We start from the raw sequence: 24,990 nt of genomic DNA on the forward strand, positions 1-24,990 counted from the left end.
GCAGCAGGCGGCGCTTTCTACATCCTATGCCGTGGAAGCATGAGAGTAGAAAGGTTTTGTGTAGTGGTATACTATAACTTATAGTGACAAGAACTTAGTTAAAATGCCGTACGCCAATCAACCAACTGTCTTAATTACTCAACTAACAGCCGAAAATATAAAGTTTGTCATTGAGGATACGGATTTAAGGTGCATTGATCGCCATAGCCCAAATAATAACTGAATATCCTTTAACTATATAAATTAAATAGCACAATAATGAAAAGTAAAAGATGACTATGCAAAAGTATGCCTACTTAAAACTAGTGTTTATTACATACACCTGAATCAACTTGATTCAGAGCCATTCATAATTAATCTTTACTCAAAGTCAGAAATAATGAAATATAGACCTCCCCTAAGAACGCCTTAGCCGATCGAAAATGCTCTTCTTAATTATTTTTTAATGCCCCCCCCCCCCATTTGCTAGTGACTGAATGCATTAAATGACCTAGATCCACAAATTCGCTCCATGAATTCAGTGGTTATCTAATTTATGTAATCATTAGACTAGATCATTTGCCTGGGGTCCCAGAAATGTCCAAAATTCAAAATATTGTATAATGTAATGACATGAGAAAATAATACCGGTACCATCACAAATAATTTCAAATTAAGTTTTGTTTTTTAGAAAGTCATTATTTTCCCCTATTGAAGAGACATTATTCAAGAGCTAAATCTGCCAATTGCTTGTCTTTCTTTAGTCCTTAAATGTTATATAAATTATTAATCAGACATTTATTAACATAAGACCATAATAACTCTTGATGCCATCAAATGGCTGCGATTTTAAGTAGATTAGAACGGTTCGGCCATGTAATGATTTAATTTAAAAATGGAGAAGTAATGTAATGAGAAAATAATACCATTACCAATAATTTCAAATTAATTTTTGATTTTTAGAAAGTCATTATTTTCTCCTATTAAAGAGACATTATTCAAGAGCTAAATCTGCCTATTGCTGATCTTTCTTTAGTCCTTAAATGTTATATAAATTATTAATCAGACATTTATTAACATGATAAGATCATAATAACTCTTGATGCCATCAAATGGCTGCGATTTTAAGTAGATTTTAACGGTTAGGCTAAGACTAATAATCAGCACCATGGTTACTATAATAAACATTCAGTGCAAACAGTGATTACTTCGTTCAGAATAAAGTAATTTGAATGAAATTTTCAATATATTCATTTTAGATTATCTATTTTTGAACTATTTTAACAAGAATGGCTAGTTCTTTATCAAAATCTTACATAATGTACCTCAAAACAAATGTTTTATGTTTTCATTGCAGTGTTGCAAATGCATTAAGAAGAGTTTGTCATGCTGAAGTACCAACAATAGGTAGGTGTGTACCTAATCAAACAAGTTAGATGTTACACTTTGATATATAACATCCGAACAGTCAAAAGCTTGGTGCAAAAGTTGATAATTAGTTTACTCCTTTCAGCTGATGACTAACACATTAAATTTATATATCTGGTCCATTTATTTCACACAAAATATTTATATATCCGGTCCATTTATTTCACACAAAATATTTTTTAATATCCATTTAACAAGATTTCCAAAAATTCATCTGCGACAAGAAACTGTTAATCATTAAACAGGGAATGACCAAGTTTTACTTGGGCAAATTCGGATTCCACACGGTACGAAATTTATCTCTTTTTCATCTATATTCAATATTGATTAATTTACTTTGTTATTGTACTGATTTAAATTCTCCGTCCTAAAACATAGTGTCTTAAATACTGCAACATTAAGCTTATATAAAATTATATTTCATTTCAAATAAAAATTTTAAGATTTCATGTTATATATATATGCCAACCTATCCGGACATGTTTGACGATTTTTCATGTAGGAGGTCTTGGTGAATGTGATTTTGGATAAACATGTTTTACTGGACAGCTATTGCTTGTCAATGAGTTTTATTGTTGTTCAATGATTGCTCATGCAATAAGCCAGGACACGCATTGGAAATTTACCGACTGACACCTTTCAGCTCAAGAGTAATTGATATGCCAAAAATTCAGGAGGAACTTGAAGACCTTGAGGTTGCATGTGAACAAAACATCATGGCAGCCTTGAGTGTGTGTACCTTGTATGTAAAAAAAAAAAAAATTCAGTCTGAGTTTTTATAGGCCCACATTGAAATGTGATCGTACATCTGTATAGTCTTTATCCCTGTCCTTCTGTCATTCACAATTTATTGTGTACATTATCATCCAATCTTTTTATGTTTCTTTATTGCTCTTGATCACTTTGTAGAATCCTGTGAACAGGTTAATGACAAATACTTTATTTTGACCTAGATCAGAAAGAGTTATCAGATTCCTTATATGTATGTTATGTACGTATGTATGTATGATTGTCCTTTTTTTTCCTGTGAAAAATGGCATCCTGTGCGATTTGTTTTGAAAAGATAATGAGATTAAAAATTCTTCTCATCAGACACAATTCTAATCAAATGTGGATGTTGTACCCAATCAATATTCAAATATGTGAACAATTACTTAACAATTAATAATAATCTAATGTTTTTTCAGCCATTGATTGGGTACAAGTGGAAGCCAATTCAACTGTTTTATTTGATGAATTTATTGCACATCGTCTGGGATTAATACCTCTTACCAGTGATGAAGCTGTTGATAAAATGCAGAATAGCAGGGTATAAGAAAATTTATGTATTTTGTAATCTTCTTACAAAATGTACTGTTTGCATACTGAGCATTGATATGTTTAAAGAGAGAAGGTTATAATTACTTGCCCACTATCTTTGATATATTCCTACATTTCATGTGGGTGCATAATATTGTCCTTATTGAAAGTTATTGCTCCTGTCAATAAAGTCTTATCATAAACATGTGATCTTCAAAGTTACTGGGTAGGCCCTATATTTGAATATGCGGGGGTGGAGGGCAACTTATTGAAATTGAAAAGTGTTTTTGACACAACGTATTGAAATTGAAAAGTGTTTTTGACACACTTATGACTGCCTTCAAAATGCTGATTTTCAGAGTAAATTCATGATCCGACAATACTATCTTTTTTCTATGATTAAATGCTTAATAAAATGAATTTGAAGTAAAAGGAATATAAGGTGCCATGTTTTGTTTGAGAGTGACTAACTAATTTAAATAGTTTCTATTTTGTTGATTTCCAGGACTGTACGTGTGAAGAGTTTTGTCCTGAATGTTCTGTTGAGTTTACGTTAGATGTTAAATGTATGGATGATCAAACACGGCATGTTACCAGTGCTGATCTCATATCAAGTAATCCTAAAGTTATTCCAGTAAGTGTACCTTTCTCATTATCAACTTTAAAATAATCGAAATTGATAGAGATGACAGACAAATGAAGACAACACTGGTAGGGAACTAATAAATAGTTTTAACTTTATGACAGTGGTAGGTATCTACTACACACAAACTGTGAATATAATTCTGTTTAGAATTTAAGTCATAAAATAAAAATTTAGTAAATGCATTCTTTTTAATCTGATTATGATTTTATAAGAATAATGAAAACATTACTTAATACTTATATATGTTTATATAATAGTAAATAGTAAAATCTATTAAAATATATTTTATAAACTTAAGAACTACTAAATATATTCCTAACAAATCATTTGTTTAAAATTAACATTGTAATAAATCAACAACAACAATGCGAGTAAAAAACAAAACAATAACAGTTAACGATTGTTGAATTCTTCAGCCTCGGCATGAATATTTTGAACCGAAGGTCTATCAACTGGTTCTGTTTTTAAGCACTGCCACATGAGATCTGTGATGTATGGAAAACTATTAACTGGTGGAGGAGGGGGCATCTCCCCTTCCATAATACTCATGATAACAGCAAAAGGGTTGAAACCTTCGCGATCATAGAAAGCTGGATCTAAAGCCAATAACTCATAAATAATACATCCAATTGACCAGCTGAATGCTTTCTCATCTGGATCATTTCTTGTGATGACTTCGGGTGCGTCATAGACAGCTGCAGCTGCTCCCATATCTACATTAGTAACCTCCTGATCATCTTCTTGATCATTGATCTCAATAAATATGCCACCAGTATCTGTGAAATGGACATTAGAGGTCGTAAGGTGACCTGTTGGTGAAGGGTTTTTAGTAAGCACATGATCACAAATAGCTCCTAAAACTTTCCATATAAAATCTTCTTGAAATGTGGTGTTATCAGCTTTACACCGTAATATAACATCTTGTAGAGTCTCGGTTTTAGCATAGATTATAAACTGTGTATCACCTTCCTCAAACATAGTTAGATAACTTGGATGACTTACGTCTATTGAACAACCTACAGTAACACAAATCATGTCAAGTATATTAATGTGGTGGTAATGTTTTACTACACACAAACATATTTCTCTGTCAAAAATAAAAAAAATCAGCCTGAAAATCCTGGGGAGCAGCGATGGCTCAGTAAGTAAGACGTTGCCTTGCTAACCATAAGGTCATGTGTTCGATCCTCGTGTTGGCTGAGAAAGTTCATCAGGATTTTACGGGGTGGTTCCCCCTGGTCAGTGGTATAGGATGGAGGGCCTGGCGAGGCACAACGTATAGTCATTTGAATGGTGTGAAAAACCCAAGTCCCTTTTACACATTGGCGTGCGTGTAATGACTAATGAAATGAAATGAAATGGGGTTTAACGTTCTAATTTTCTGCTCCGACTGGGTTAATGTAGGCGGGCATATATACCATAAGGGAAATTTTGCCTGAACAGCGGCACTACAGCCTACTCTTATATCGAATTTCAACTTCCAGTGTACACAGGGCCTTGTTTTTCTTAAAATCATTTTATATAATGTTACCTTTCGGTTGAACTTTAAGAATAACATCAGAATCAACAACAAGACAAGTAGCTGGATAGGTGTGAGTTAAATGATTTTCACCATTTAACATATCTGGATCAATAACAAAATCATTCAGATGCATTGTGCTAACTTTGGCAGCTATTCTATTAGGTAGTGGTAACTTAGTTAAAGCCTAAAATAACAACAAAAAAAATGAAAAAAAAAATGAATGTACTTGTTAGTAGTATATAAATATAAACTATAATATGTACAACAACATAAAATGTTTAGCATGCTGACTTTGAAGACATACAACTTCCCTATCTTCATACCAATATTTATGTGGACAACACTATCTTCACATTCTTAAAATACCAGACCTCATGATTTGGGAGGATCCACAGGGGCTGAGGTCCTGCATTTGATCCTGGTGTTGGCAGAGTATGTGCCTTAGGACTTTCCAGCTTCTTTTCACCCATGGCAGTGGTGTAGGGGCTTGGCAAGCTGGAAAAAGTGTCTAACTGGACCTAGGTCTGGCCTTGCACTCTTTTGTGTGCATGAAACAAAAAGACCCCATGACAATTAGAATTGAATGAATAGTAGGTCAAAACACCACTATTTGAGCAAAATTTCCCTAATATTATACATGTAGTTATAACATGCAGAAGTGTAGGATGTTACACCCCATTTCATCTCTCATAATTTTGTTAAAAGATAAAAGGTTTGATCTAATTTGCCAAGTTTGTATCCGTCTATATTGAGGTAATGCTGATTTTATATTTAACAATTAAAGCCCCCCCCCTCCCCTCCCCTCCCCGCCAAAAAACCCCACCAAATTTGTAAAACCAACTAGCGCTTTATCTTTTGAGATGGAAATTTAAACGTAAACAGCTTGTCCAATCCCCAATTGAAATAATACTCAGATCAACTCAGTTATTCTCCCCTGAATCCTAGAAATTTAAAACTATAAATATCAAATTTAAGAATACTACATACCTCATTAAGACGTTTTAATGTGACTGATTGTAAGACAGACCTACGACACTGAGCTTGTAATGAAGATGGATTGGTTGTTTCATGAAGATGTATTATTGCCTGTGTTATTGGATTAAAACTTTTCTTCATCTTTCTGCAATGAAATATTTGATTAAATAAGCTTACTGGAATTATATGAAGATAAAAATGCCATATGCAAGAATGTAAAAATATTAGGCGTTTTTGTGAACCGATTAGATTAGACCGATTAGCTATTATACGCATTTGTGAACCAAGTTGATTATGCTAATCGTTACATTTGTGAGACGATTTAACTCAACTGATTAGGCAAATCGACCTAATCGTCCCAGGAGGTGTTTAGGCGATTAGATTTGACTTTTTCAAAATGGCGGAATGTTCGACGTCGTAAGTAATTTTTAATGCTTATTGATGTTTTTCTCCATAAAAAATGTTTTTTTTTAAACGCATTTGACGTGTTTAATGCTAACTTTATAGTCCACAAGAATGTTAGATCACCTTTAAGCAATTTTATTCATTTACAGTTTTTTCAATATATTCCTCGATCCTAGGTTTTCTCAGGACACTTTTTACATGTTTTGTCACTTCAGTTTTCCAAAAAATACTTGAACTTGTTGGACATAGGAGATTGTTTCTAACGGCAACCGTTTTTCCTTTTTTGCGTAGATAACCTTCATTTGTCTTTAACAAGTCATCAATAATTAGCAGAGACAATTTTTTTTTTCTGATCGGTGTCCGTGATGGCAGCCATCTTACAAAATCGTAATTATCAAATTTCACATTTGTGGACCATAGCTAATCAAATCGAAATCATACCAAATCGTACTAGCAAATCAAAACCTAATCTAATCGACTCACAAAAACGCCAATTGTTTACAGTCTAGCGGCTAGTTACAGTTCTGGATTACGACTCTGATCCAACCTTGTGGGTTTTCTATCGGTCCTCTGGTTTATTCTCACAGCTCAAAACTGATGTGTGCAAGTGAATTGTTGAACTAAAATTAAACCATGTTAGTCTTGAAATAACCTAATTAGTGTAGAGTGGACCTTAAACCATTTTTCTCCCTCTTTAACGACAGTGAGAGGATGAACTTAATTGATTTTAAAATTATGTGAGGAAGGAACCATGTTGATTTTTAGGATTGTGGGACTTTCTGTGCCAGAGATATATTATGGGTCCGGAAAAAAAGCTTATTTTCATTTCCTTTTGAGACACAACTGCTGTGTGGGCATATATATTCATGCTTTATGTCACTATCTTATTTTCAATTTTAGGTGGTTGAATGGTTTAATGCATGCACAAGGCCTGTCATTGATTCAAGTGGCATGGTTTTGATTTCCCACTTGTACGTGATAAGGAGTAGAGTCGTCTGTCCACCTCTGGGTTTTCTCCAGGTCACCCGATTTTCTCCCACAGCTAAGTCCCCTTTGTGCAAATGAATTATGAAAGAAAACTGAACCATATGTTAGTCCCGATATGACCAAGTTTGTGTTGAGTGGTCATTAAACCCTATTTCTCTCTCTCTCTCTCTATTTACAACTTCGTAAATTGCAATAATCTTTATGTTAAACACCTACCTGGATTTAATTGGACAATATGTACAAGTGATAATACAATGACAGGAACCTGTTAATGGAATGTGTAGCATAAACCTGTAATAGATAATTTATTAAATCCACATTACAACAAAACAAATATGATTGTATCCAGAATTTATGGAAAAACATCAAAGACATCACTGATTTTTATGACGGTTCGGATTTTTGATAATTTTACAACCTATCTGCTCATGGATCTTAGAATTTAAAGTAATGTTTGTTTTTCAGGTAACATCTAAACACAGAGAAGATGCAAGTGAATTTGAAGAAACTGACGGTAAGCTTATTACAGGGCATGATTGATTCAATCGTCCCCACCCACAAAACTCAAACCAACTACAAACACATTGTTTATATTTAAATAACAAGATTAGCATAGATAATGTACGTAAGATATGATGGATTTGTACAAATTATGGGCACAGCTATAACCATGTTCAGGCATTGTTTTTATATTTTGAGTAATACACTGTCTTTGTCTCAGTTTTTTGCATTATTCCAGTATACCTTTTCCAAATTGCTTACTCACTGAAGTCATTTCCCAGATAAATGGTGATAAAATTATTTTATTAGTACCAAGTAAATAATTCTGTCCAGAAGTAGAACTCCAATCATACTCCTCATTATTTAGGAATAGTCATTAATATAATAAGCTTTGTTGTTTAAATGGCACTTAGAAATTGACAAGCATTTCCATATAGTTTTTTGGTTGTACATTTGTAATGACATTGAAAGCTGCATTTTGTTGTTTTAACACATGTCCATTGTATTTTAGATATACTCATAGCTAAATTAAGAAAGGGTCAAGAGTTAAAGATTAGAGCATTTGCTAGAAAGGGCATAGCTAAAGAACATGCTAAATGGAATCCTACTTCAGCTGTATGTTTTGAGTATGATCCTGATAATGCTTTACGCCATACAACTTATCCTAAACCAGAAGAATGGTAAGCTCTTGGAGCTGATGCGATTCTTCTTATATAACTTCTTATATAACCAGACTTCTGCTTCATCTCGTTTGTATTCAAACATTTTTTTGCTTGTAATATTCAATTGATTCTGACTATTAACATTAAGTAATTATTATTAACTGTGAAGAAGTGTGACTTGTATTCTTATTAATAATTATAAATTATGTAAAACAGTATTTATTTTAAGTATGCTTTCATTCTGCATGCCTCAAACTCTGAACCTAATCAGTAAGTTGTCAGCAGATCATCCACTGATAATAAAACTGAAAATAGGGTAGTGTTTTTCTGTTTATGTGATCCACAGATTCGTACATTATCATTTACAACTATATCATTTTGAATTATTTCAATTTAATATGCTTAATTACTGTTCACAAGGGAATTGCACATCAGTAGGTGACTTTTTATCATGTGAACCTGTACTTATGTTGTTATAATTTTTTATTCAGGCCAAAGAGTGAACATTCAGATATGATAGATGATGATGCACGTAAGTATAATAAGCATTGCTGTCCCCCGCCTTTCGAAGGAAGCAGGGGACTATTAAAATGGGTCTGTCCGTCCGTTTGTCTGTCCGTCACACTTTTTGGGACACAATAACTCTCCTTCTAATTGAGGTAGAATGTTCAAACTTGGTATAGGTGTTTATTAGGTTAATGCCTTGATGAAGTTTGAAGATGGGCATTTACTACTTAGGGTAAGCAGAGATAAGCAATTTGATTGAGCTAATTAATATCTGATCATTTCCCGGCAACTTTTAATCTTATGATCCAGAAACCACAACCAACAAGAAAGACTTTAACATATCGAAGGTTTAAATCATTTGACATAAATAAATTTAAAGCGGAAATAGTGAACTCGAATTTCAATGGCATTCAACGTATTCAAGATATACAAGAGAAGGCAACCCAATATCACTCAAAGCTTGCTGAAATTTTGGACTCGCTTGTTCCTCTTCAAACGAAAACATTTACTATTCGTCCCAATACGCAGTGGTTTAATGATTCTATTTTAGAAGCCAAAAGGGACCGTAATAAGGCTGAACATCTGTGGCGGAAAACAAATCTACATGTCCATAAACAGATTTATAAATCTTTAAAAAACAATGTGAATAAATTAATTGAAGATGCTAAAATTAAATTTTACTCTGATAAAATAGAAAATGGCGAAAACAGACAAAAAGACCTGTATAAAGTTGTGAATTCCCTTTTGGACCATAATGCTGAGCGTACTATCCTCCCGGACAATGATAATGACACTGAACTTGCAAATTTATTCTCTGATTTCTTTCAAATAAAAATACAGAAAATACGAACTGAACTTGATAATTTAAATAAAACTATTGACTTTAACGCTCATGATTTTGATAAGTTAGAAAATTCTGTTTATTTAGAAAATTTTAACTTGGTTTATGAATCTTTTGTTTTAAAGCTAATTAAATCGTCTGCTCCTAAATCTTGTTCATTAGATCCTGTTCCGACTTCTGTTCTTAAGGACTGTCTAGACGAAGTTATTCCAGTTTTTACCAATATTATTAATTCTTGTATATCATCCGCTACTATTCCCAACGTTTTCAAACGAGCTTATGTTACCCCTTTAATTAAAAAGTCTACACTGGATCCTAATGTTTTTAAAAATTACAGGCCAGTCTCTAACTTAAGTTTTATTTCTAAAATATTGGAGAAATGTATTGCTTCTCAGATAAAGGCCCATCTAGATGATAACTGTTTGTATGAACCATTTCAAAGTGCTTAAAACAATTTCACAGTACCGAAACAGCTTTAACCCGGGTTTCAAATGATATTTTAATGGAAATTGATAATAGAAAATGTACATTTTTAATTTTATTAGATTTATCTGCTGCTTTCGACACGGTGGACCCTTCCATTCTTCTACGTAGACTTCAATTTAAATTCGGTATTTGTGGCTCTGCATTAAATCTTTTAGAGAGCTATCTTGTGGGTAGAAAACAGTGTATTTTAGTTAATTGCAAATCGTCGTCTGAATCTGTTTTGTCATCTGGGGTTCCCCAAGGTTCTGTTCTTGGTCCGATTTTATTTACCCTCTGTACGTCACCATTAGGAGATATTGTCAGAAAATATGGTCTCAGCTTTCATTTGTATGCCGATGATACTCAATTATATATTTCATTTACACCTAATTGTCCATCTTCTTTCAATTTATCAAAATTGCAACTTAAGAACAGTATTAGTGAAATTAGAAAATGGATGTCAAAGAACTTTCTAAAATTGAATGATGATAAAACCGAATATTTGTTATTAGGCTCAAGGCATCAATTAAGTAAATCTGCACAAGATAACCCCCCTGTTGTAATTGGTAATTGTGATATATTTTCATCTTATTCTGCTCGTAATATTGGCGCTATCTTTGATAGTTTTATGCTTATGGAGCTCAAGTAAATAATGTTTGTAAATTGTGCTATTTTAATATTAGAAATATAGGTAAAATACGTAAATGTGTAACTGTAGAGGCCACTAAGTCACTTGTTAATTCTCTGGTCACTTCTTGATTAGATAACTTTAATTCACTTTTAGTTGGTTTACCTTTAAAGCTTATAGATAAATTACAAAAAGTTCAGAATACTGTGGCTAGACTTGTTACTTTAACTAAGAAATGTGACCACATAACTCCTGTTTTATATAATTTACACTGGTTACCTGTTAAATATCGAATTGATTTTAAGATTTTATTACTTACTTTTAAATGTTTAAATAATTTAGCTCCTGTTTACCTCTCAGATCTTTTAGAACTTTATACACCTGGCCAAACATTACGTACATCAGATAAACTACTTTTAAAGCCCAAAACTGTTCAACTAGTCTCCTATGGTCAGCGCTCTTTTAGTTATCAAGCACCTGTTTTATGGAATAATCTACCATTTAGTTTAAGATGTTGTACATCTCTGTATTCTTTTAAAAAACAACTTAAAACACATTTATTTAATCAGGCTTTTAACTGACTCTGTATACAATCGTTAACATGCCCATAATCTTGTTGTTTATGTGTGATATACATTGTCACTTTGTAAAGTGCCCCTGAACATGTTATATGAAAGGGTGCAATATAAATATGCTGTAATAATAATAATATGCTGTAATAATAATTGAGCTAGAATGTTCAAACTTGGTGTAGGTGTTTATTGGGTCAATGCCTTTATGGAGTTCGAAGATGAGCATTTTCTGCTTAGGGTAAGCAGAGATAAGCAATTTGATTGGTTGATGCTTTGGGACCCGATAACTTTAATTCTAATTAAGTAAGAGTGTATAGTTTCAAAAATTGAAACTATACACTCTTACTGAAACTATACACTCTTACTTAATTAGAATTAAAGTTATCGGGTCCCAAAGCATCAACCAATAACTTTAATTCTAATTAAGTAAGAGTGTATAGTTTCAATTTGAAACTATACACTCTTACTTAATTAGAATTATTGAATTTAGTCAAGGTATTGATGTATTGAAACTTTCAATACATCAATACCTTGACTAAATTCAATAATGAGCATTTTCTGCTTAGGCTATATGATTAGTCAAGACTTTGCTTTTAATTGAGGTAGAATGTTTAAACTTGATGTAGATGTTCATTAGGTGAATGTCTTGACTGAGTTCAATGATTAACATTTCCCACTAAAGCTAAGCAAAGCGAAGCAATGATTAACATTTCCCACTAAAGCTAAGTGATTTCATTCGTCGATTTTTGAGACAAGATAAATTTGATTCTAACTGATGGAGAGTGATGAAACTTAGTGTATAGTTTCACTACCAGGTACTTCAAAAACCTTGACTGAGTTTGATTGTGAACATTTTATGCTTAGATTAAGTATAGATAATCATTTTGATTGGTCAATAATTTTGAAAAAGATAAATGTGCAATTAATTAATGTGTGTCATCTATTTATTTTGGGAATTCAGCAGGAGACATCAACCTCACTGTTGGCATGTTTTTTAAGTTTTCTTATTTATGTACAAATACTGTTCTTGTGACTGAGGAGAGAGGGTAATCATATAATTACAAAAATGATTCATTTTTACAATAGCTTTGTAATATTGATCTTTGTTATATTTTTACCAATATTTAAACTGAACGTAATTTGAGGGATTGAACAACCCCTAGCAAATTGTAATATTGTGAAAGGTGCATTTATCAAAGTTATATCAATCCAGACATGGTTCATCTTGGTTGAATATTTACAATGATATGATGAACTGAAAATTTGTCATTCTGCAAATGATATAAACAGGATTTGGTCAAAACAAGCTGGTGTCACCTATACTTGGCTCAAATCTTCTGATGTTAGTAGCTTAATGTATACAGGTACATCCACATATAAAAGTCCACATCAGGAACATTTCCAATGTTGTTAACATTCTCTTCATCTTTTATTTCAGCTGAAGCCCCATTTACACCTGGTGTTAAACCTAACAAATTCTTCTATAATGTTGAGTCTTCTGGTGCACTTAAACCAGAAACTATTGTATTTTCTGCTTTAAATAATCTCAAGAAAAAACTCAGTGATGTACAAACACAACTCAGTCATGAAATACAGATTGATGTGTTAACTATATAATAATACAATATAAAAACATTGTATATAGCATCTCTCATAAAAACATGTATTATGAGGTGGGGGGGTCTCATTTTATGGACAGTGCCGGTGAGAAAAATGTTAAAAAATCCCATTTATAAAATCACAGGGAAAACACTCTATTAAAGAGGGGTTGGGGGATGGCCTAGTGGTCTGGAGTGGCGTGCTTGAAGCTCTAGCTGGCCAGTCAGCTCTGGCTTACGGTTGTAGTTTCAATCCCTTGTGTGAGCGTATGTGGATTGGAGATAGGGGTGCCTTCTCAACCTCATGGGTTTACTCTGGGACTGGGTAATTAGTTTCCTCCAACAAGAAAGACCCCTGTGTGTATGCCAAGATGATATCACCCTTGATGGAAGCAGACGTTAAACACTAATATAAGACTCTATGAATTAAAGGAATTAACTTGAGTACTGGTAAGACAACTGAAATTGTGAACAACAGAAAAAACCCTTTGATGCAAAAAGCTTAAGTCAGGATGTCAAACCAATAAAATTATATAAATAACTATTCAAGCCTTCTTTAGTCATTCTTATCTTACTATTAAGTGATATAATTTTTAATAATACCATATTATAATCCATACACATTTAATTCTCGGGTCAATCATCATCATCACATCTGTTTCATTCATATGTAAATAAAGATGTAATAAAGAATGCAAGGTTGTTGTTTCATATGTTGGTTTCGAATCCCCAGTTGTACGTGACAAGGAGTAGGATCGCCTGTCCAACCTCGTGGGTTTTCTCCGGGTCCTCCGGTTTCCTCCCACTGCTAAAGACCCCTACGCGCAAGCGAAATATTGGAATAAAATTAAACCATATGTTAGTCCCGAAATGACCTAGTTTGTGTCGAGTGGACGTTAAACCCCATTTCTCTCTCTCTCTCTCTCTCTGTTTCATATGTCCACATTTTAATGTGGTTATACTGGTATAATTGCGGTCATGCTCATGTTCATCAGTGGTCATTATGCATTGTTTAAATTAGTGGGATGAAAAAGGCTATTAATTTCAACAATTAAAGTAGCCTACTGATAACAACTATTGCTGACATTAATAGGGGCTTGTTTTGTTAAATTCTGGCAGCTGCAGTGACCGAGTAAGGCACTGTTTCATTAACCTGGAGGTTCATTGTTCAATCCCTATGTCGTCTGGGAACATTCCCCATATTTTTCAGCATCGTTTCCCCGTTATCAGTAAAAGCGTCTAGTCAATCGGAAAGGACGAAAAACAGAGATTTTGTGTAGGGTTGGCATGCGTGTAAGCTAGAATTTAGTGAAGAGTTGGAGGAAACCAAAAATTTCAAACTGCACACTGCATGGCATTTTTGCCGGTTTTTCAAAAGACTAGTGTGTACAGACAAGTAATATTATTTTTTATTATGTTAAAACATATCTTATTTCATTGTTAATTTCTATAAATATCAAAGACGTCTACCCCCCCCCCCCACATTCATCAAAATAAGTCGACAAAACTACGTGCGAAGCATTGCCGCCGTTTTGGCCCCCCCCCCCTCCACTCTAATTCTGTGTATGCACCTAAATGAGTAGATATATTGTCCTGTTTTATAAAATTCTCGGGTAAACCCGCCACCGCAAATTTCGGAACAGGCCCCTACTAAGAATTGTTGTAGCAACGGCAAAACTACTATAATAGTTTGATATGTGTATACGACGCTTCATAAAGATATCTTGAACGGTTTATGAGATATGCACCAGAATAGTAGTTACATACCGAAACAAAGCCAAATTGCCCAACTAATATAATCGTTTGTTTAGTATACAAAGTATCAAAAAAATATCTTGAACGGTTCATGACATAAGCCCATTTCAATATCCCTCCCTATCTCTGGAGCTTATCAGTACGAATGAGATAAAGTCATTGGATATTATGTTGCCCGTCTTCGTAGCTTTCTGTCGCCCGTAATCAGAAATCGTATAAGAGCGGCGCGGGTTTTGGTGGTTCGCCAAGAGCGACGCCGGGTTTTTTTTGTTTTTTTTTGTTGGCCTCGTATCTGTTTTTTTTTTTGGCCCTACCTCTTCCCTGCCCACACCTTTGTTTTGTACATATATTTCTATTAAAAGGGAAACCACACTGCTGGCTCTGTTATTGTTGAATTTCATTGATAAGGTTACGGAAGCTGATAATATTTTTGGTAAAATCAAATATTTTGTTTATAATCAGGCCAGTAGCTAGCCCAAAAATGTAGGGGGTGGGGTAATGGCTTCTGGGGGCGCCGATGTACCCACACTTTACGGTCCACGGCGAACGGCACCGTAGACGCGCCTCCCTTTTAGTGTCCTCTTCCCCCAGAAAATTTTGGAAAATAGGGTTTGCACGTGAGTAAAGGAACTATGAATATGAAGGAAAATTCCAATTTTAGGGCGCCTAACCATTTCACTCGGCAAATCTGTTCTTTAATAAAAAGATATCGTGATGATGAAATCAGACACCAAACTTACCTCTTGTAGTTTCCGACAGATTCTCCAAATTTCGCGTTAGCGATAATTGTGATGTCATACCTGGAAAACGTCATAACGTATTTGGATTTTAAGCACCAATAACCATGCCCTTCCAAAAGCTTAACTCGGTATTTTAATAGACACTTCTATATGCAGTAATACATCCCTGTTGTTTGGGGGTTTTTTTTATTGAATGTGAAGGCCTATATTTTTTGGTCCCACAAATGTTTCCAAAACTGAACAAAATCTCTAAAGACATAAGCACCGTGTAAATTTAAAGGGCGGGGTCGTAAATACTTATATGACCATAGTAATTATAAATATACCAATACTTCAAAATATATCGACACGTGGCACTTTAACCCGACAAGTTTACCTTCATTTGTAACAGAAAGTTCACAAAAAAAAAAATATGTTACTGCGTTCCTTGACAGAGCATATTGGAATAATATTATACCAAACGTTTGTATAGGCCCTATACAGATAATTTTATGCACCGTTATCTTATTTATCATGTTTAATACTATAAGATTGTTTGTTTATGTTATCGGAAAAACCGATAAACAGAAAGGATAGGCCAGTTATAACGAATCATACTTGTATGACATTCTAAAGTTGCCTAATGTGGTATTTCCATAAGTGTAACATACTCTAACATTTTGTTAAAAAGGGACCACTGTTGCTGATTTGACATACGTTAAAATTATATAATCTTTAACATGGAGAATCAATCATATTTTTCTAAAGGTTGGTGAAGTTCTTTTTCCATTAAACCTGTGCAATGTAATGTGCATGTACCCAGGACATACACTCTTAATGCGCAATAAAAAGCTACTAATATTCCTGTTATAATTTGGATAACGAATAATCTCTCAGATGTCTCAGTGGAGATTATTTTAGATGTCAGTATATAGGAACCGAGAAATGAATTCGAATAGGTTTATAATTCATTTATGTATCTATTTATTTTTTATTTTTTTTTGGGGGGGGGGGGGGGTGGATTTAACATGCCATTATTGATACCAAATAATCGTCGAATTGTATGGTATGCTTTGCTTCGAACAGTGAATCCAATAGATAGTCATTTTTTTAACTTTCGGGTAACCGGTCGGATAATTAAAATAATTCTATTGGGCGATACTTTTATTCACGTTTGCAAAATCTTGAATATAGGTATTGGAAACAGAATTTGAGAATTTGATTCTTGTGTTTAAGTCACTAGTGGTCTTAAAGTTAGAAAAATTGTGTAAGTTTATATGGTGTTTATTTATTTATTTTTGTTTTTTTGGGTTTTTGTTTTTAATTATTTGAAGAATTGGCTGACATGTAGGCCTACGAAAAGGATAGCATAGGATAATTAGTATATCCATTGTTTATTTAAAGATACATTATGTGAGATTAGATAAAGAGATGGCAGTTCTCACTAAACTAGATAATGTAAAGGGAATTTGCTGAAAATTTTAGTCAAATTGATACACCCTGAACCGAGATTTTAACGACTGAATTTCCTCCTAGCCTCGATCATCATTACTAAAGTCGGTAGGATAAAAACATAGTCTCGATTATCCATTTCATGATAAAATCATGAATGACAGTTGAGCAGCAAATCGGATACTAATCCAATAAATATCGCAGGCTAGTGTTGAAATCGAGAGTTAATTATGGTCTGGATAAGTTAATTAATGTCTAATTAATAATTTAGATAACAAATTTAGGCCTAAAGAAAGACCGACAATAGGCAGATTTAGCTCTTGCATAATGTATGTATGTTTAAGACACATAAAATGTTTAATGGTACGTCAGCTCCAACCCGAATAAAATAAGCTCTATTTTTAATTTGTATTCTGACATGTTTGGGCTTTAAACACTTTAAAAAATGTGTAACCGAAATAATTTTTGAAGCAAGCGAGATATGTTATCGTATTTGTAAATAAATAAATAGCCAAAAAGTCCCATAATTTGTATTGAAACTTGGCTCCAAAACCGATCGTTTCAATTTCCTTGGAAGAGTGTAAACACCCTTAAAGGACAATATTGGTGTCAGTCATTATAAAATATGTGATAGAGCTCGTTAAATACATCCCAAATATAATTTTAACACAGAGATCATTGCTACAGGAGTTGTGTAACAAGCACATGAAGAAACGGGAAGTGACGTCAAACATGACAAACATGAGTTGTCCTTCTATGTAACTGACTGAAGTAACGAGCGGTAACAGACAAACGATCGAATTTCATTTCACTGATAATTCCGTTGAAGATGAAAAGTTGTTATATGAGATGATGAGAGGATATCTGACAATTCAAAAAAAGAATTGGCTGTCAGTAGATAAAAGATATCGAACAAATTAGAAAAAGCCCGTGCATTACCATGTTTTTATTAAGGACAGAATGAATAAAAACGGGGGAATGCACGGGATTTTTCTACTTTTTCTCGTGTCCCTTATTTAGTGACAGCCAATTCTATTTTTGAATTCTAGCAATGATCTCTGTGTTAAAATTATATTTGGAATGTATTTAACCAGTTCTATCACATATGTAATAATGACTGACACCAATATTGTCCTTTAACTTAATTAGTCCAGAAGAGCCACCAGGCGTTAAAGTTTCCTTTAAAAATGTCATCCGCGGTGTTGTTAAAAAAAATGTGTTGTTTTAAATAAGTTTAATGTGTCCATTTGATTTGTGAAGTGGGTATCTTTCTTTCTACCTTTAGAATACAAGGTCTAAAGATTAAACTAATGTCGAGATATTATCCCTGATGTTATGCCACATTGACTATAATATATGTATAAGCAACCTTAATATTTCAAAACGAAAATTACATCATTGTGTCCCATGACTGACCAGTGTATTGCCTGAGAAAATTTCCAAGGGATTTTCCGTCGTGATTTCTCCTTGTCAGTGCAAGTGAAGGAAAGGGGACTTGGCAAGGAACAGTGTCTAATCGTTCGGATGACAACATTTGGCAGTTGGAATTCGGCGAAGAGTATGTGGAAACGCCACTGTTTGAGCAAATATTTCCTAGTGGACAATGAATGACTTTACTATCCCGGTTGGTGCAGAAAAGTTGTAGGCCGACGTCAAAACCCATTTCATTTTGCCCCATTTAGGGCACGCAACTAATCCATGCAAGACACGGTATCCGATCATATCAAAGAATTAGCCTAAATGATTTCTTAAAAATAGTTTTGTGTAAAACGCTTCTGATGACCGAGTTTGCTTCAACCCCCATATTCACAAAAAATCCATTATTAGTCAAATTTCACCTATGGAAACAATGTTAGTGAAGTTTTGGGAAATAATGATGACATTAAAGGGTATCGAACGCCGTAAGTACTAGTATTGACTAGTATAGATTTAATTTCCCCATTTTTCTCAATATTTTCCTATTTTGGACTTTCAATTTGCGAAATCTATCCTATTATCTCAACTATTTTCATAAGTAACGGCTTATTTCAACATCATGTGGATGACCAAACATTTTTTATCTGTATATTAGGGCATCACATGACATGTCACATGATCTTTAGTTTATCCGTTTTCCAAAATGTCGGGCGGAGAGGAGGAACGAAGACCTTTGTTGACAAATAATAAACCTGATAATGCTAGTCCACCGCCTCCTTACACAGCTAGAGGAGGCATTTTAGGTATATATTGACATCATTTATATTTGTATTTAACGCATGCCATCAAATTATTTTATTATATGAAAAAAATCATGTTGATTTACTCTATTTTATTACTACCGCACTGTCTCAGTCTGACTAAGGCCTAGAGTGACTGAGCCATCTACTTTATAAATTGGAGATTTAGATTTACTTAAAAACTGAGCAATAAGAAGTTCTAAATCCCGTACCACTAAAAATAGTGTCATCCCAGTAAGTTGCTTAAAATTGATTTCACAATAAGATATTTCCTTATTAAAATAAAATAATACTTCCTAACATCCATAATTTCATTCAATAAATTCCTCTAAGTGAACAGACCATACTCAAGGCAGATCCCGTCATACACGAAACCAATCTGACTTTCAATAGGGGTGTGAAAATATGTTCCAGAAATTTAATATTAGTGACGTTTTCATCTGCTTTTCTCTAAATAAACGGCAAGTAGACATGCCCACCAAACATTTATGTGAATCTTCTAGAATGTTACATCTGTTTAAAGTTGGTCGACCCTGACTAAAGTTTCTGTATCTGAAGTATTTGATAAGAGACAGTTCTAATTTATTAATTCCAAGAAATGGAAATGCCATAAATATTAATTTATTTTGATACATACATAGGACATGAGGTTACCGGGTATGCAGTTTAGTATGGTGATATTCTTGTCTGTTATTAAGGATCTATTAGTGTCAGTGCCAGTATAATTGATTCTTTATACAATTTTATCTAGTCTAGCTATAAATCATAACACAGTCTACAAAGTACCAATAAACCAGTTTGTAAAAAGAGGAAAACATTTGACAAATCATACAGTTTTATTGTATTAAGCAACCTTTTTTGATTGTACTTTCATAGTGAGTTACTAAACCCCATTTTGATAATAGTTGGTGGTGGCTGGAATCTGGACTCTGAAATTATAATTTATCTACCCGGACATAGACCCATTTTATTCCAGAGAATGTTTTTCATACCATACCAGGACAGTCATTTTGATATTTTCCAGTCTTAAGTAACTGTTAGTCAGTCAATTTTACATGCCATAAATTAGAATTTCAAAGAATTCATCCTTAAAACACGATAAATACAGAGTTTATTTTATAATTTTAAGAATTAGGATGATGCTAAAAATTGACCAATTATCTGTAAAAAAAAAAATCTTCCTAATCTGAGGTAAAAAAAATGTATTAAAAATTGACATGCTGGAAAAAGTATAAAGGGAAAGTTTACCATCTAACTGTACTGACTGATTTTGTTGCATTCTCTATCTGCACACCATATATATCTGCTCACAATTTTTGTTTCCTAACAATTGGTTTGCAATGTATAGGACATCTAATAAAATTTAAGTTTTCAAATTGAAAGAAGTTACACATGCATTGTGCAGTACATGTAGACAGATTTATTTATGTTCACAGTATAGTGACACATAACAATAATAATAGTTGAATGAAACAGGGAAAAAAGGAATATCTTTAATGAAAACATGAGGCCAGGTTGAATTATTGTTCAAGATATAATGTACATAAAACAATGGGTATTTTAATCAAGTAGTCCAGGTTGTAATATTGTAAATGATCAATCTTCTTAAAATTGCCATTTAAATTAATATATCTTCATTGTTTTGGGGTTTTATTTTTTTTGGGGGGGGTGTATTTATTTATTTATCTTATTGTCTACATAAAATGAGATGTAACATATATTCAGAACAGCTACAGTCATTGTCCCTGTGTTATGCATTAGACTGCAGTGAGTTCAAAAATAGATCAATGAACAAGTTATTGAGAAACATCTGATTTTAACATGACTGATATATGAAAGAATGATAAAGGTTTTATTTAAGGACTTAAACATACGTTATGCAAGAGCTAAATCTGCCTATTGCAGGTCTTTCTTTGGGCCTGAAATGTTTTATAAACTATTAATTAGACATTTATTAACAAAACAAGACCATAATCAACTCTCAATGGCATCGGATACTCAAGATTTTAACTAGATTAGAATGGTTCGCCATTTAAAAATTTAATTTAAAAATAGGAAAGCAAGGCTAAGTCTCGCATATACCAGTGCCCTGCTTGCCGCAATGCACACATCTTGTAGATACTAAAAACAGTGATAACTTAGTTCAGAATGAAGTAATTTGAATGAAATTTTCATTTTACGTTATCTGTATTTGAGCTATTATAGCAAGAATGGTCAGCTCTTTATCTAAATCTTACATAATGTATCTTTAAACATCTAATATATTTATCAAAATGTAAATATATATTTATAGAATTGCCACCAGATGAAAGTAATACTGGTATTGCTGCAAGTGTTCCACCAATCAGTCCAGATGAGTTACCCCCACCTTATACTCCCACCCCCCAAGGTGGTATACCCATGATAAATTGTAAAGTATGTCAGGCTATGATCAATATTGAAGGAAAACAACATTTGCATGTTGTAAAATGTGGTGTCTGTCAGGAAGCAACGGTATGTATGCACTTTTAGAGGTTGTACCATATAAACAGAAAATACCTGATAACAAAATCAAATCCTACAAATGTTTAAAATTTAGTTTAAAGTTCAAATTAAACCTCTTTGATTTAGGTCAAAGTAAAATATTGAAGTGGATTGAACTGATTTGTTACTTTGGTTAACTCTAATCTTTTACAATTAAGTCATTTTGTTAACTATATTTTTTATAGTTTCAAGGGCATATTGTCACAAAACAAATCAACATATAAGATCAAATGAAATCAACAATTTTATTTTTTATCCAGATCAAAGAGGAAGTGAGATTTTGAACATTTATTTTTGGAAATAAGTATTTAGTAAAAAACAATGAATAATGAATTAGACAAGAAGACCATGGGATTATATAAAAACTTTTAATTAATGCATAAATAATTATGTTTTACCTTTTAGTTTACTAATTATTATTTGTGCTTGAAAACGATAAGAGAATACTTGTTGAATCGTCGTTCTATTTGTCTATAAATCATTGATTGTTTTCCCTATAAATTGTGTTGTCTTTTTTTAATGTTCTCAATCGCTAAATGCCACTCAAGGATTATTTGATTTTAAGAAGTTGGATTAACAAGTCCAAGAAAAAGTATATTTTTGCCTGTGTTTATGTTACCTGGAAATAAGTTCTTTAAACCTCATACGACATACATAAACAAACCCATGGATCATAATTAATTTCTTTTTACAGCCTATAAAAGCTGCTCCACCAGGAAAGAAATATGTCAGATGTCAGTGTAATTGTTTGTTAATATGCAGAGATAGAGCTGTGAAAATTGCTTGTCCGAGATCAAACTGGTAAATTGTTTATTTTAAACACTTATTTGCAGTTCTAGTGTATCAGAATGAAAACTATTCTCGAGAGCGAGACATCAAGTAATATATAGACACGCTTTTCAATGAAATATGTCACATGAGCCCAATACATGTATTTCATCTAGTATAAATAATGTAAGGTTGGCAAGTTGCCCGTACATTATTTGAAATAAGGGTACACCAACATCAAAGGATTATGTCTCATTTGTGTTTTAAAATCATTTATGCAGTACCTAAAGATATTTTCATATTTGATTGGTTAGGCTTAATTGGTATTATATTGCATATTATGATATATTCCAATGTAGAGTAGCCTACTGAGTACTGTAGGCCTAGAAGTAGACCTATACGTCTTTATCTTATGAATATGACCTCTCGCTCTAAGCTAAGCTAAATCAAATCAAATCAATGTGCTATTAATGTAATGTAGGGGGAGACTTCAGTTTTATTTCAATAATTCACTTGATGGGTCTTTAGCAGTGGAAAAAAAACAGAGGACCCTGAGAAAACCCACGAGGTTTGACAGGCGACCCTACTCCTTGTCACGTACAACCGGGGAATCAAAACCACGCCAGTTGACTTAATGACAGACCTTACAATACAGCGCGCACATGCTAACCATTCGGCCATCCAGCCCCCCGAATACAAACAGAATGAAGTAAGGTATTTATTATGTCCCTTTAAAGTGTGCAGTATTTCTAACATGATATTTTGTATTACAGTGGTCGTATTGTAAATCTAGGCGGTGTTTTTCCAAGTGTAACAGTTAGATCACCTGGCTCAGTTAGAGCAACCTGTGTACATTGTGCTCAAGTTTTTATAGTAAGTAGAAATTCATATAACTATTAATTTGAAAATGAAGCTATTGTTCTAAGAGAAACATGACATGAAAACATTAATACAGAAAACACTATCCATTTGAGGTTGTGATTGAAAAGAACCGTCTGTCATGAATAGTAATTGCATTGATTAATTTCACAGAGATATATTTATGTGTGATTTGTATGTGGCATTTGTTATATTACCAGAGAAGTTATATAAATCAAAAGCACAAGTTGTAAACTGTTCTCTATCTGTTGTTCTAAATTGTTTCAAATGTCAATTTGGAATAAACCTTGAAAAACACAGGACACAATTATTGTTTTTTGCTAATTGAATTTTCGACTAAGCTTCTCTAATCTTTATGAAGAGCAGTCTAGTTAAAACGACACTCAGTAATAAATTTGTGTCATGTGTATCCGTTTCCAAGACGTTTATATCCCAAGAATGGCAAACAATTTGTTGACTGACATCTTACATACAACCAAAAAAAAAAAAAAATAACCAACAATTCAAAGACCTCTTCACATTTAGTTGAAGTGACTCCGACATATATTCAAAACTTTGGTTTATATTTTGTAAATACTCCCTCAATGTATATAAATGTACATTTCATCCACTTTTATGTAATTTTCATCAACTTTTTATATATTTTTCATCCATTTTATAATGTATTTATCATGCTGACTGTAATGTATAATTTACATGCTGCCCGAAAAGGGTGTTTTATGTAATAAAAATCTATCTATCTACAAGTATTAAAAGTTATATTGTCATTATATTATAGTTTGATGTTTCTACTAGATCATTAGCAAGATGTCCACATTGTAGAAATCTGTAAGTAACCTAAGTTTTGTCATTCTTACATTGCTACATTGTATGTTATTTCAACGCTTGATTATACTACATGTATCAGAAAAACTGGGAAATGTGTAGATCTAGTTACATCATACAAATAGTGGTTTGTTGTATTGATATCCCCATCCAACCAAATGATTTTTTTAAATCTTGTATTTGGCATCCATTTCAAAAGAGGTTTATAATTTGATAATGGCACAATATTCCAGAATAAAAGGCAGATATAGGCTCTCATATTTAGTCTTATTGAAATGCATATTGATCCAAAATTATTCAGATCTATCTGTAACTGAAATTATGGCCACCATTACTGATTATCAATTTCATACTGCTATCTTTTTTCCTCTTAGGTTATAAGGTTGATGCCTGAACAATAATTCACATCAGGGCCGAAAAACTATTACACCTCCTTTTTAAATTTTAGTTGTCAAGATTACTGTCTAGAGAACACTTTTCAGTCACATTTAAATACAGAAAATGATTATTAGCCTTCTGGTTCATTAAGATTTTAAGATTGACTTTTGGAATCTTTTTCAGGTCTGCTGTGGGAACAAACTATGCGAGAAGAAGAGCTCATATTTGTTTAATATTGGCTCTTGTTTTTATTGGTGCTGGTATTGGAGTAACTGTGAGTATAAATTCTTAACTTACCATAGTCATGTCATTTTAAAAGATGTCGCATGAATTGAAATGAACCAATCTCCCCAAAGTTACATTCATGCAAAAGTGAAAAGCAGACAATGTGACCAGAAATGCAGAAGAAAAACACACAGATAGTGTAAGCCATATAAAAGAATTGAAATGAAATGGGGTT

General features: G+C 33.0%; 3 protein-coding genes across 3 annotated transcripts in view; 2 read left to right on the plus strand and 1 right to left on the minus strand.

Annotated features, from left to right (window-relative positions):
* LOC126814234 (DNA-directed RNA polymerase II subunit RPB3) lies at nt 1-13,708 on the plus strand. Its single transcript, XM_050539269.2, has 8 exons — nt 1-189; nt 1,337-1,386; nt 2,595-2,716; nt 3,212-3,340; nt 7,707-7,755; nt 8,254-8,422; nt 8,896-8,936; nt 12,856-13,708. The coding sequence occupies exons 1-8, from the start codon at nt 104-106 to the stop codon at nt 13,032-13,034; spliced, it is 825 nt and encodes a 274-aa protein (XP_050395226.1). The 5' UTR covers nt 1-103; the 3' UTR covers nt 13,035-13,708.
* LOC126814232 (serine/threonine-protein kinase Nek6) lies at nt 3,680-20,480 on the minus strand. Its single transcript, XM_050539265.2, has 5 exons — nt 20,406-20,480; nt 7,458-7,532; nt 5,862-5,994; nt 4,884-5,058; nt 3,680-4,368 (listed from the first exon to the last, which is right to left on the minus strand). Exons 2-5 carry the CDS (start codon nt 7,526-7,528, stop codon nt 3,746-3,748), a joined length of 1,002 nt encoding a protein of 333 aa, XP_050395222.1. The 5' UTR covers nt 7,529-7,532; nt 20,406-20,480; the 3' UTR covers nt 3,680-3,745.
* Nucleotides 19,047-24,990, plus strand: part of LOC126814235 (type 2 phosphatidylinositol 4,5-bisphosphate 4-phosphatase) — a 9,653-nt gene continuing 3,709 nt past the window's right edge. The window contains exons 1-6 of the mRNA XM_050539270.2: nt 19,047-19,160; nt 21,451-21,650; nt 22,375-22,481; nt 23,222-23,321; nt 24,106-24,155; nt 24,714-24,804. Of these exons, the coding sequence (XP_050395227.1) occupies nt 19,061-19,160; nt 21,451-21,650; nt 22,375-22,481; nt 23,222-23,321; nt 24,106-24,155; nt 24,714-24,804 (648 nt within the window). The 5' untranslated portion in view covers nt 19,047-19,060. The remainder of the gene's footprint in view (nt 19,161-21,450; nt 21,651-22,374; nt 22,482-23,221; nt 23,322-24,105; nt 24,156-24,713; nt 24,805-24,990) is intronic.

The sequence above is a fragment of the Patella vulgata genome, chromosome 3 (assembly GCF_932274485.2).
Source record: "Patella vulgata chromosome 3, xgPatVulg1.2, whole genome shotgun sequence".
Taxonomy (NCBI): Eukaryota; Metazoa; Mollusca; class Gastropoda; family Patellidae; genus Patella; species Patella vulgata.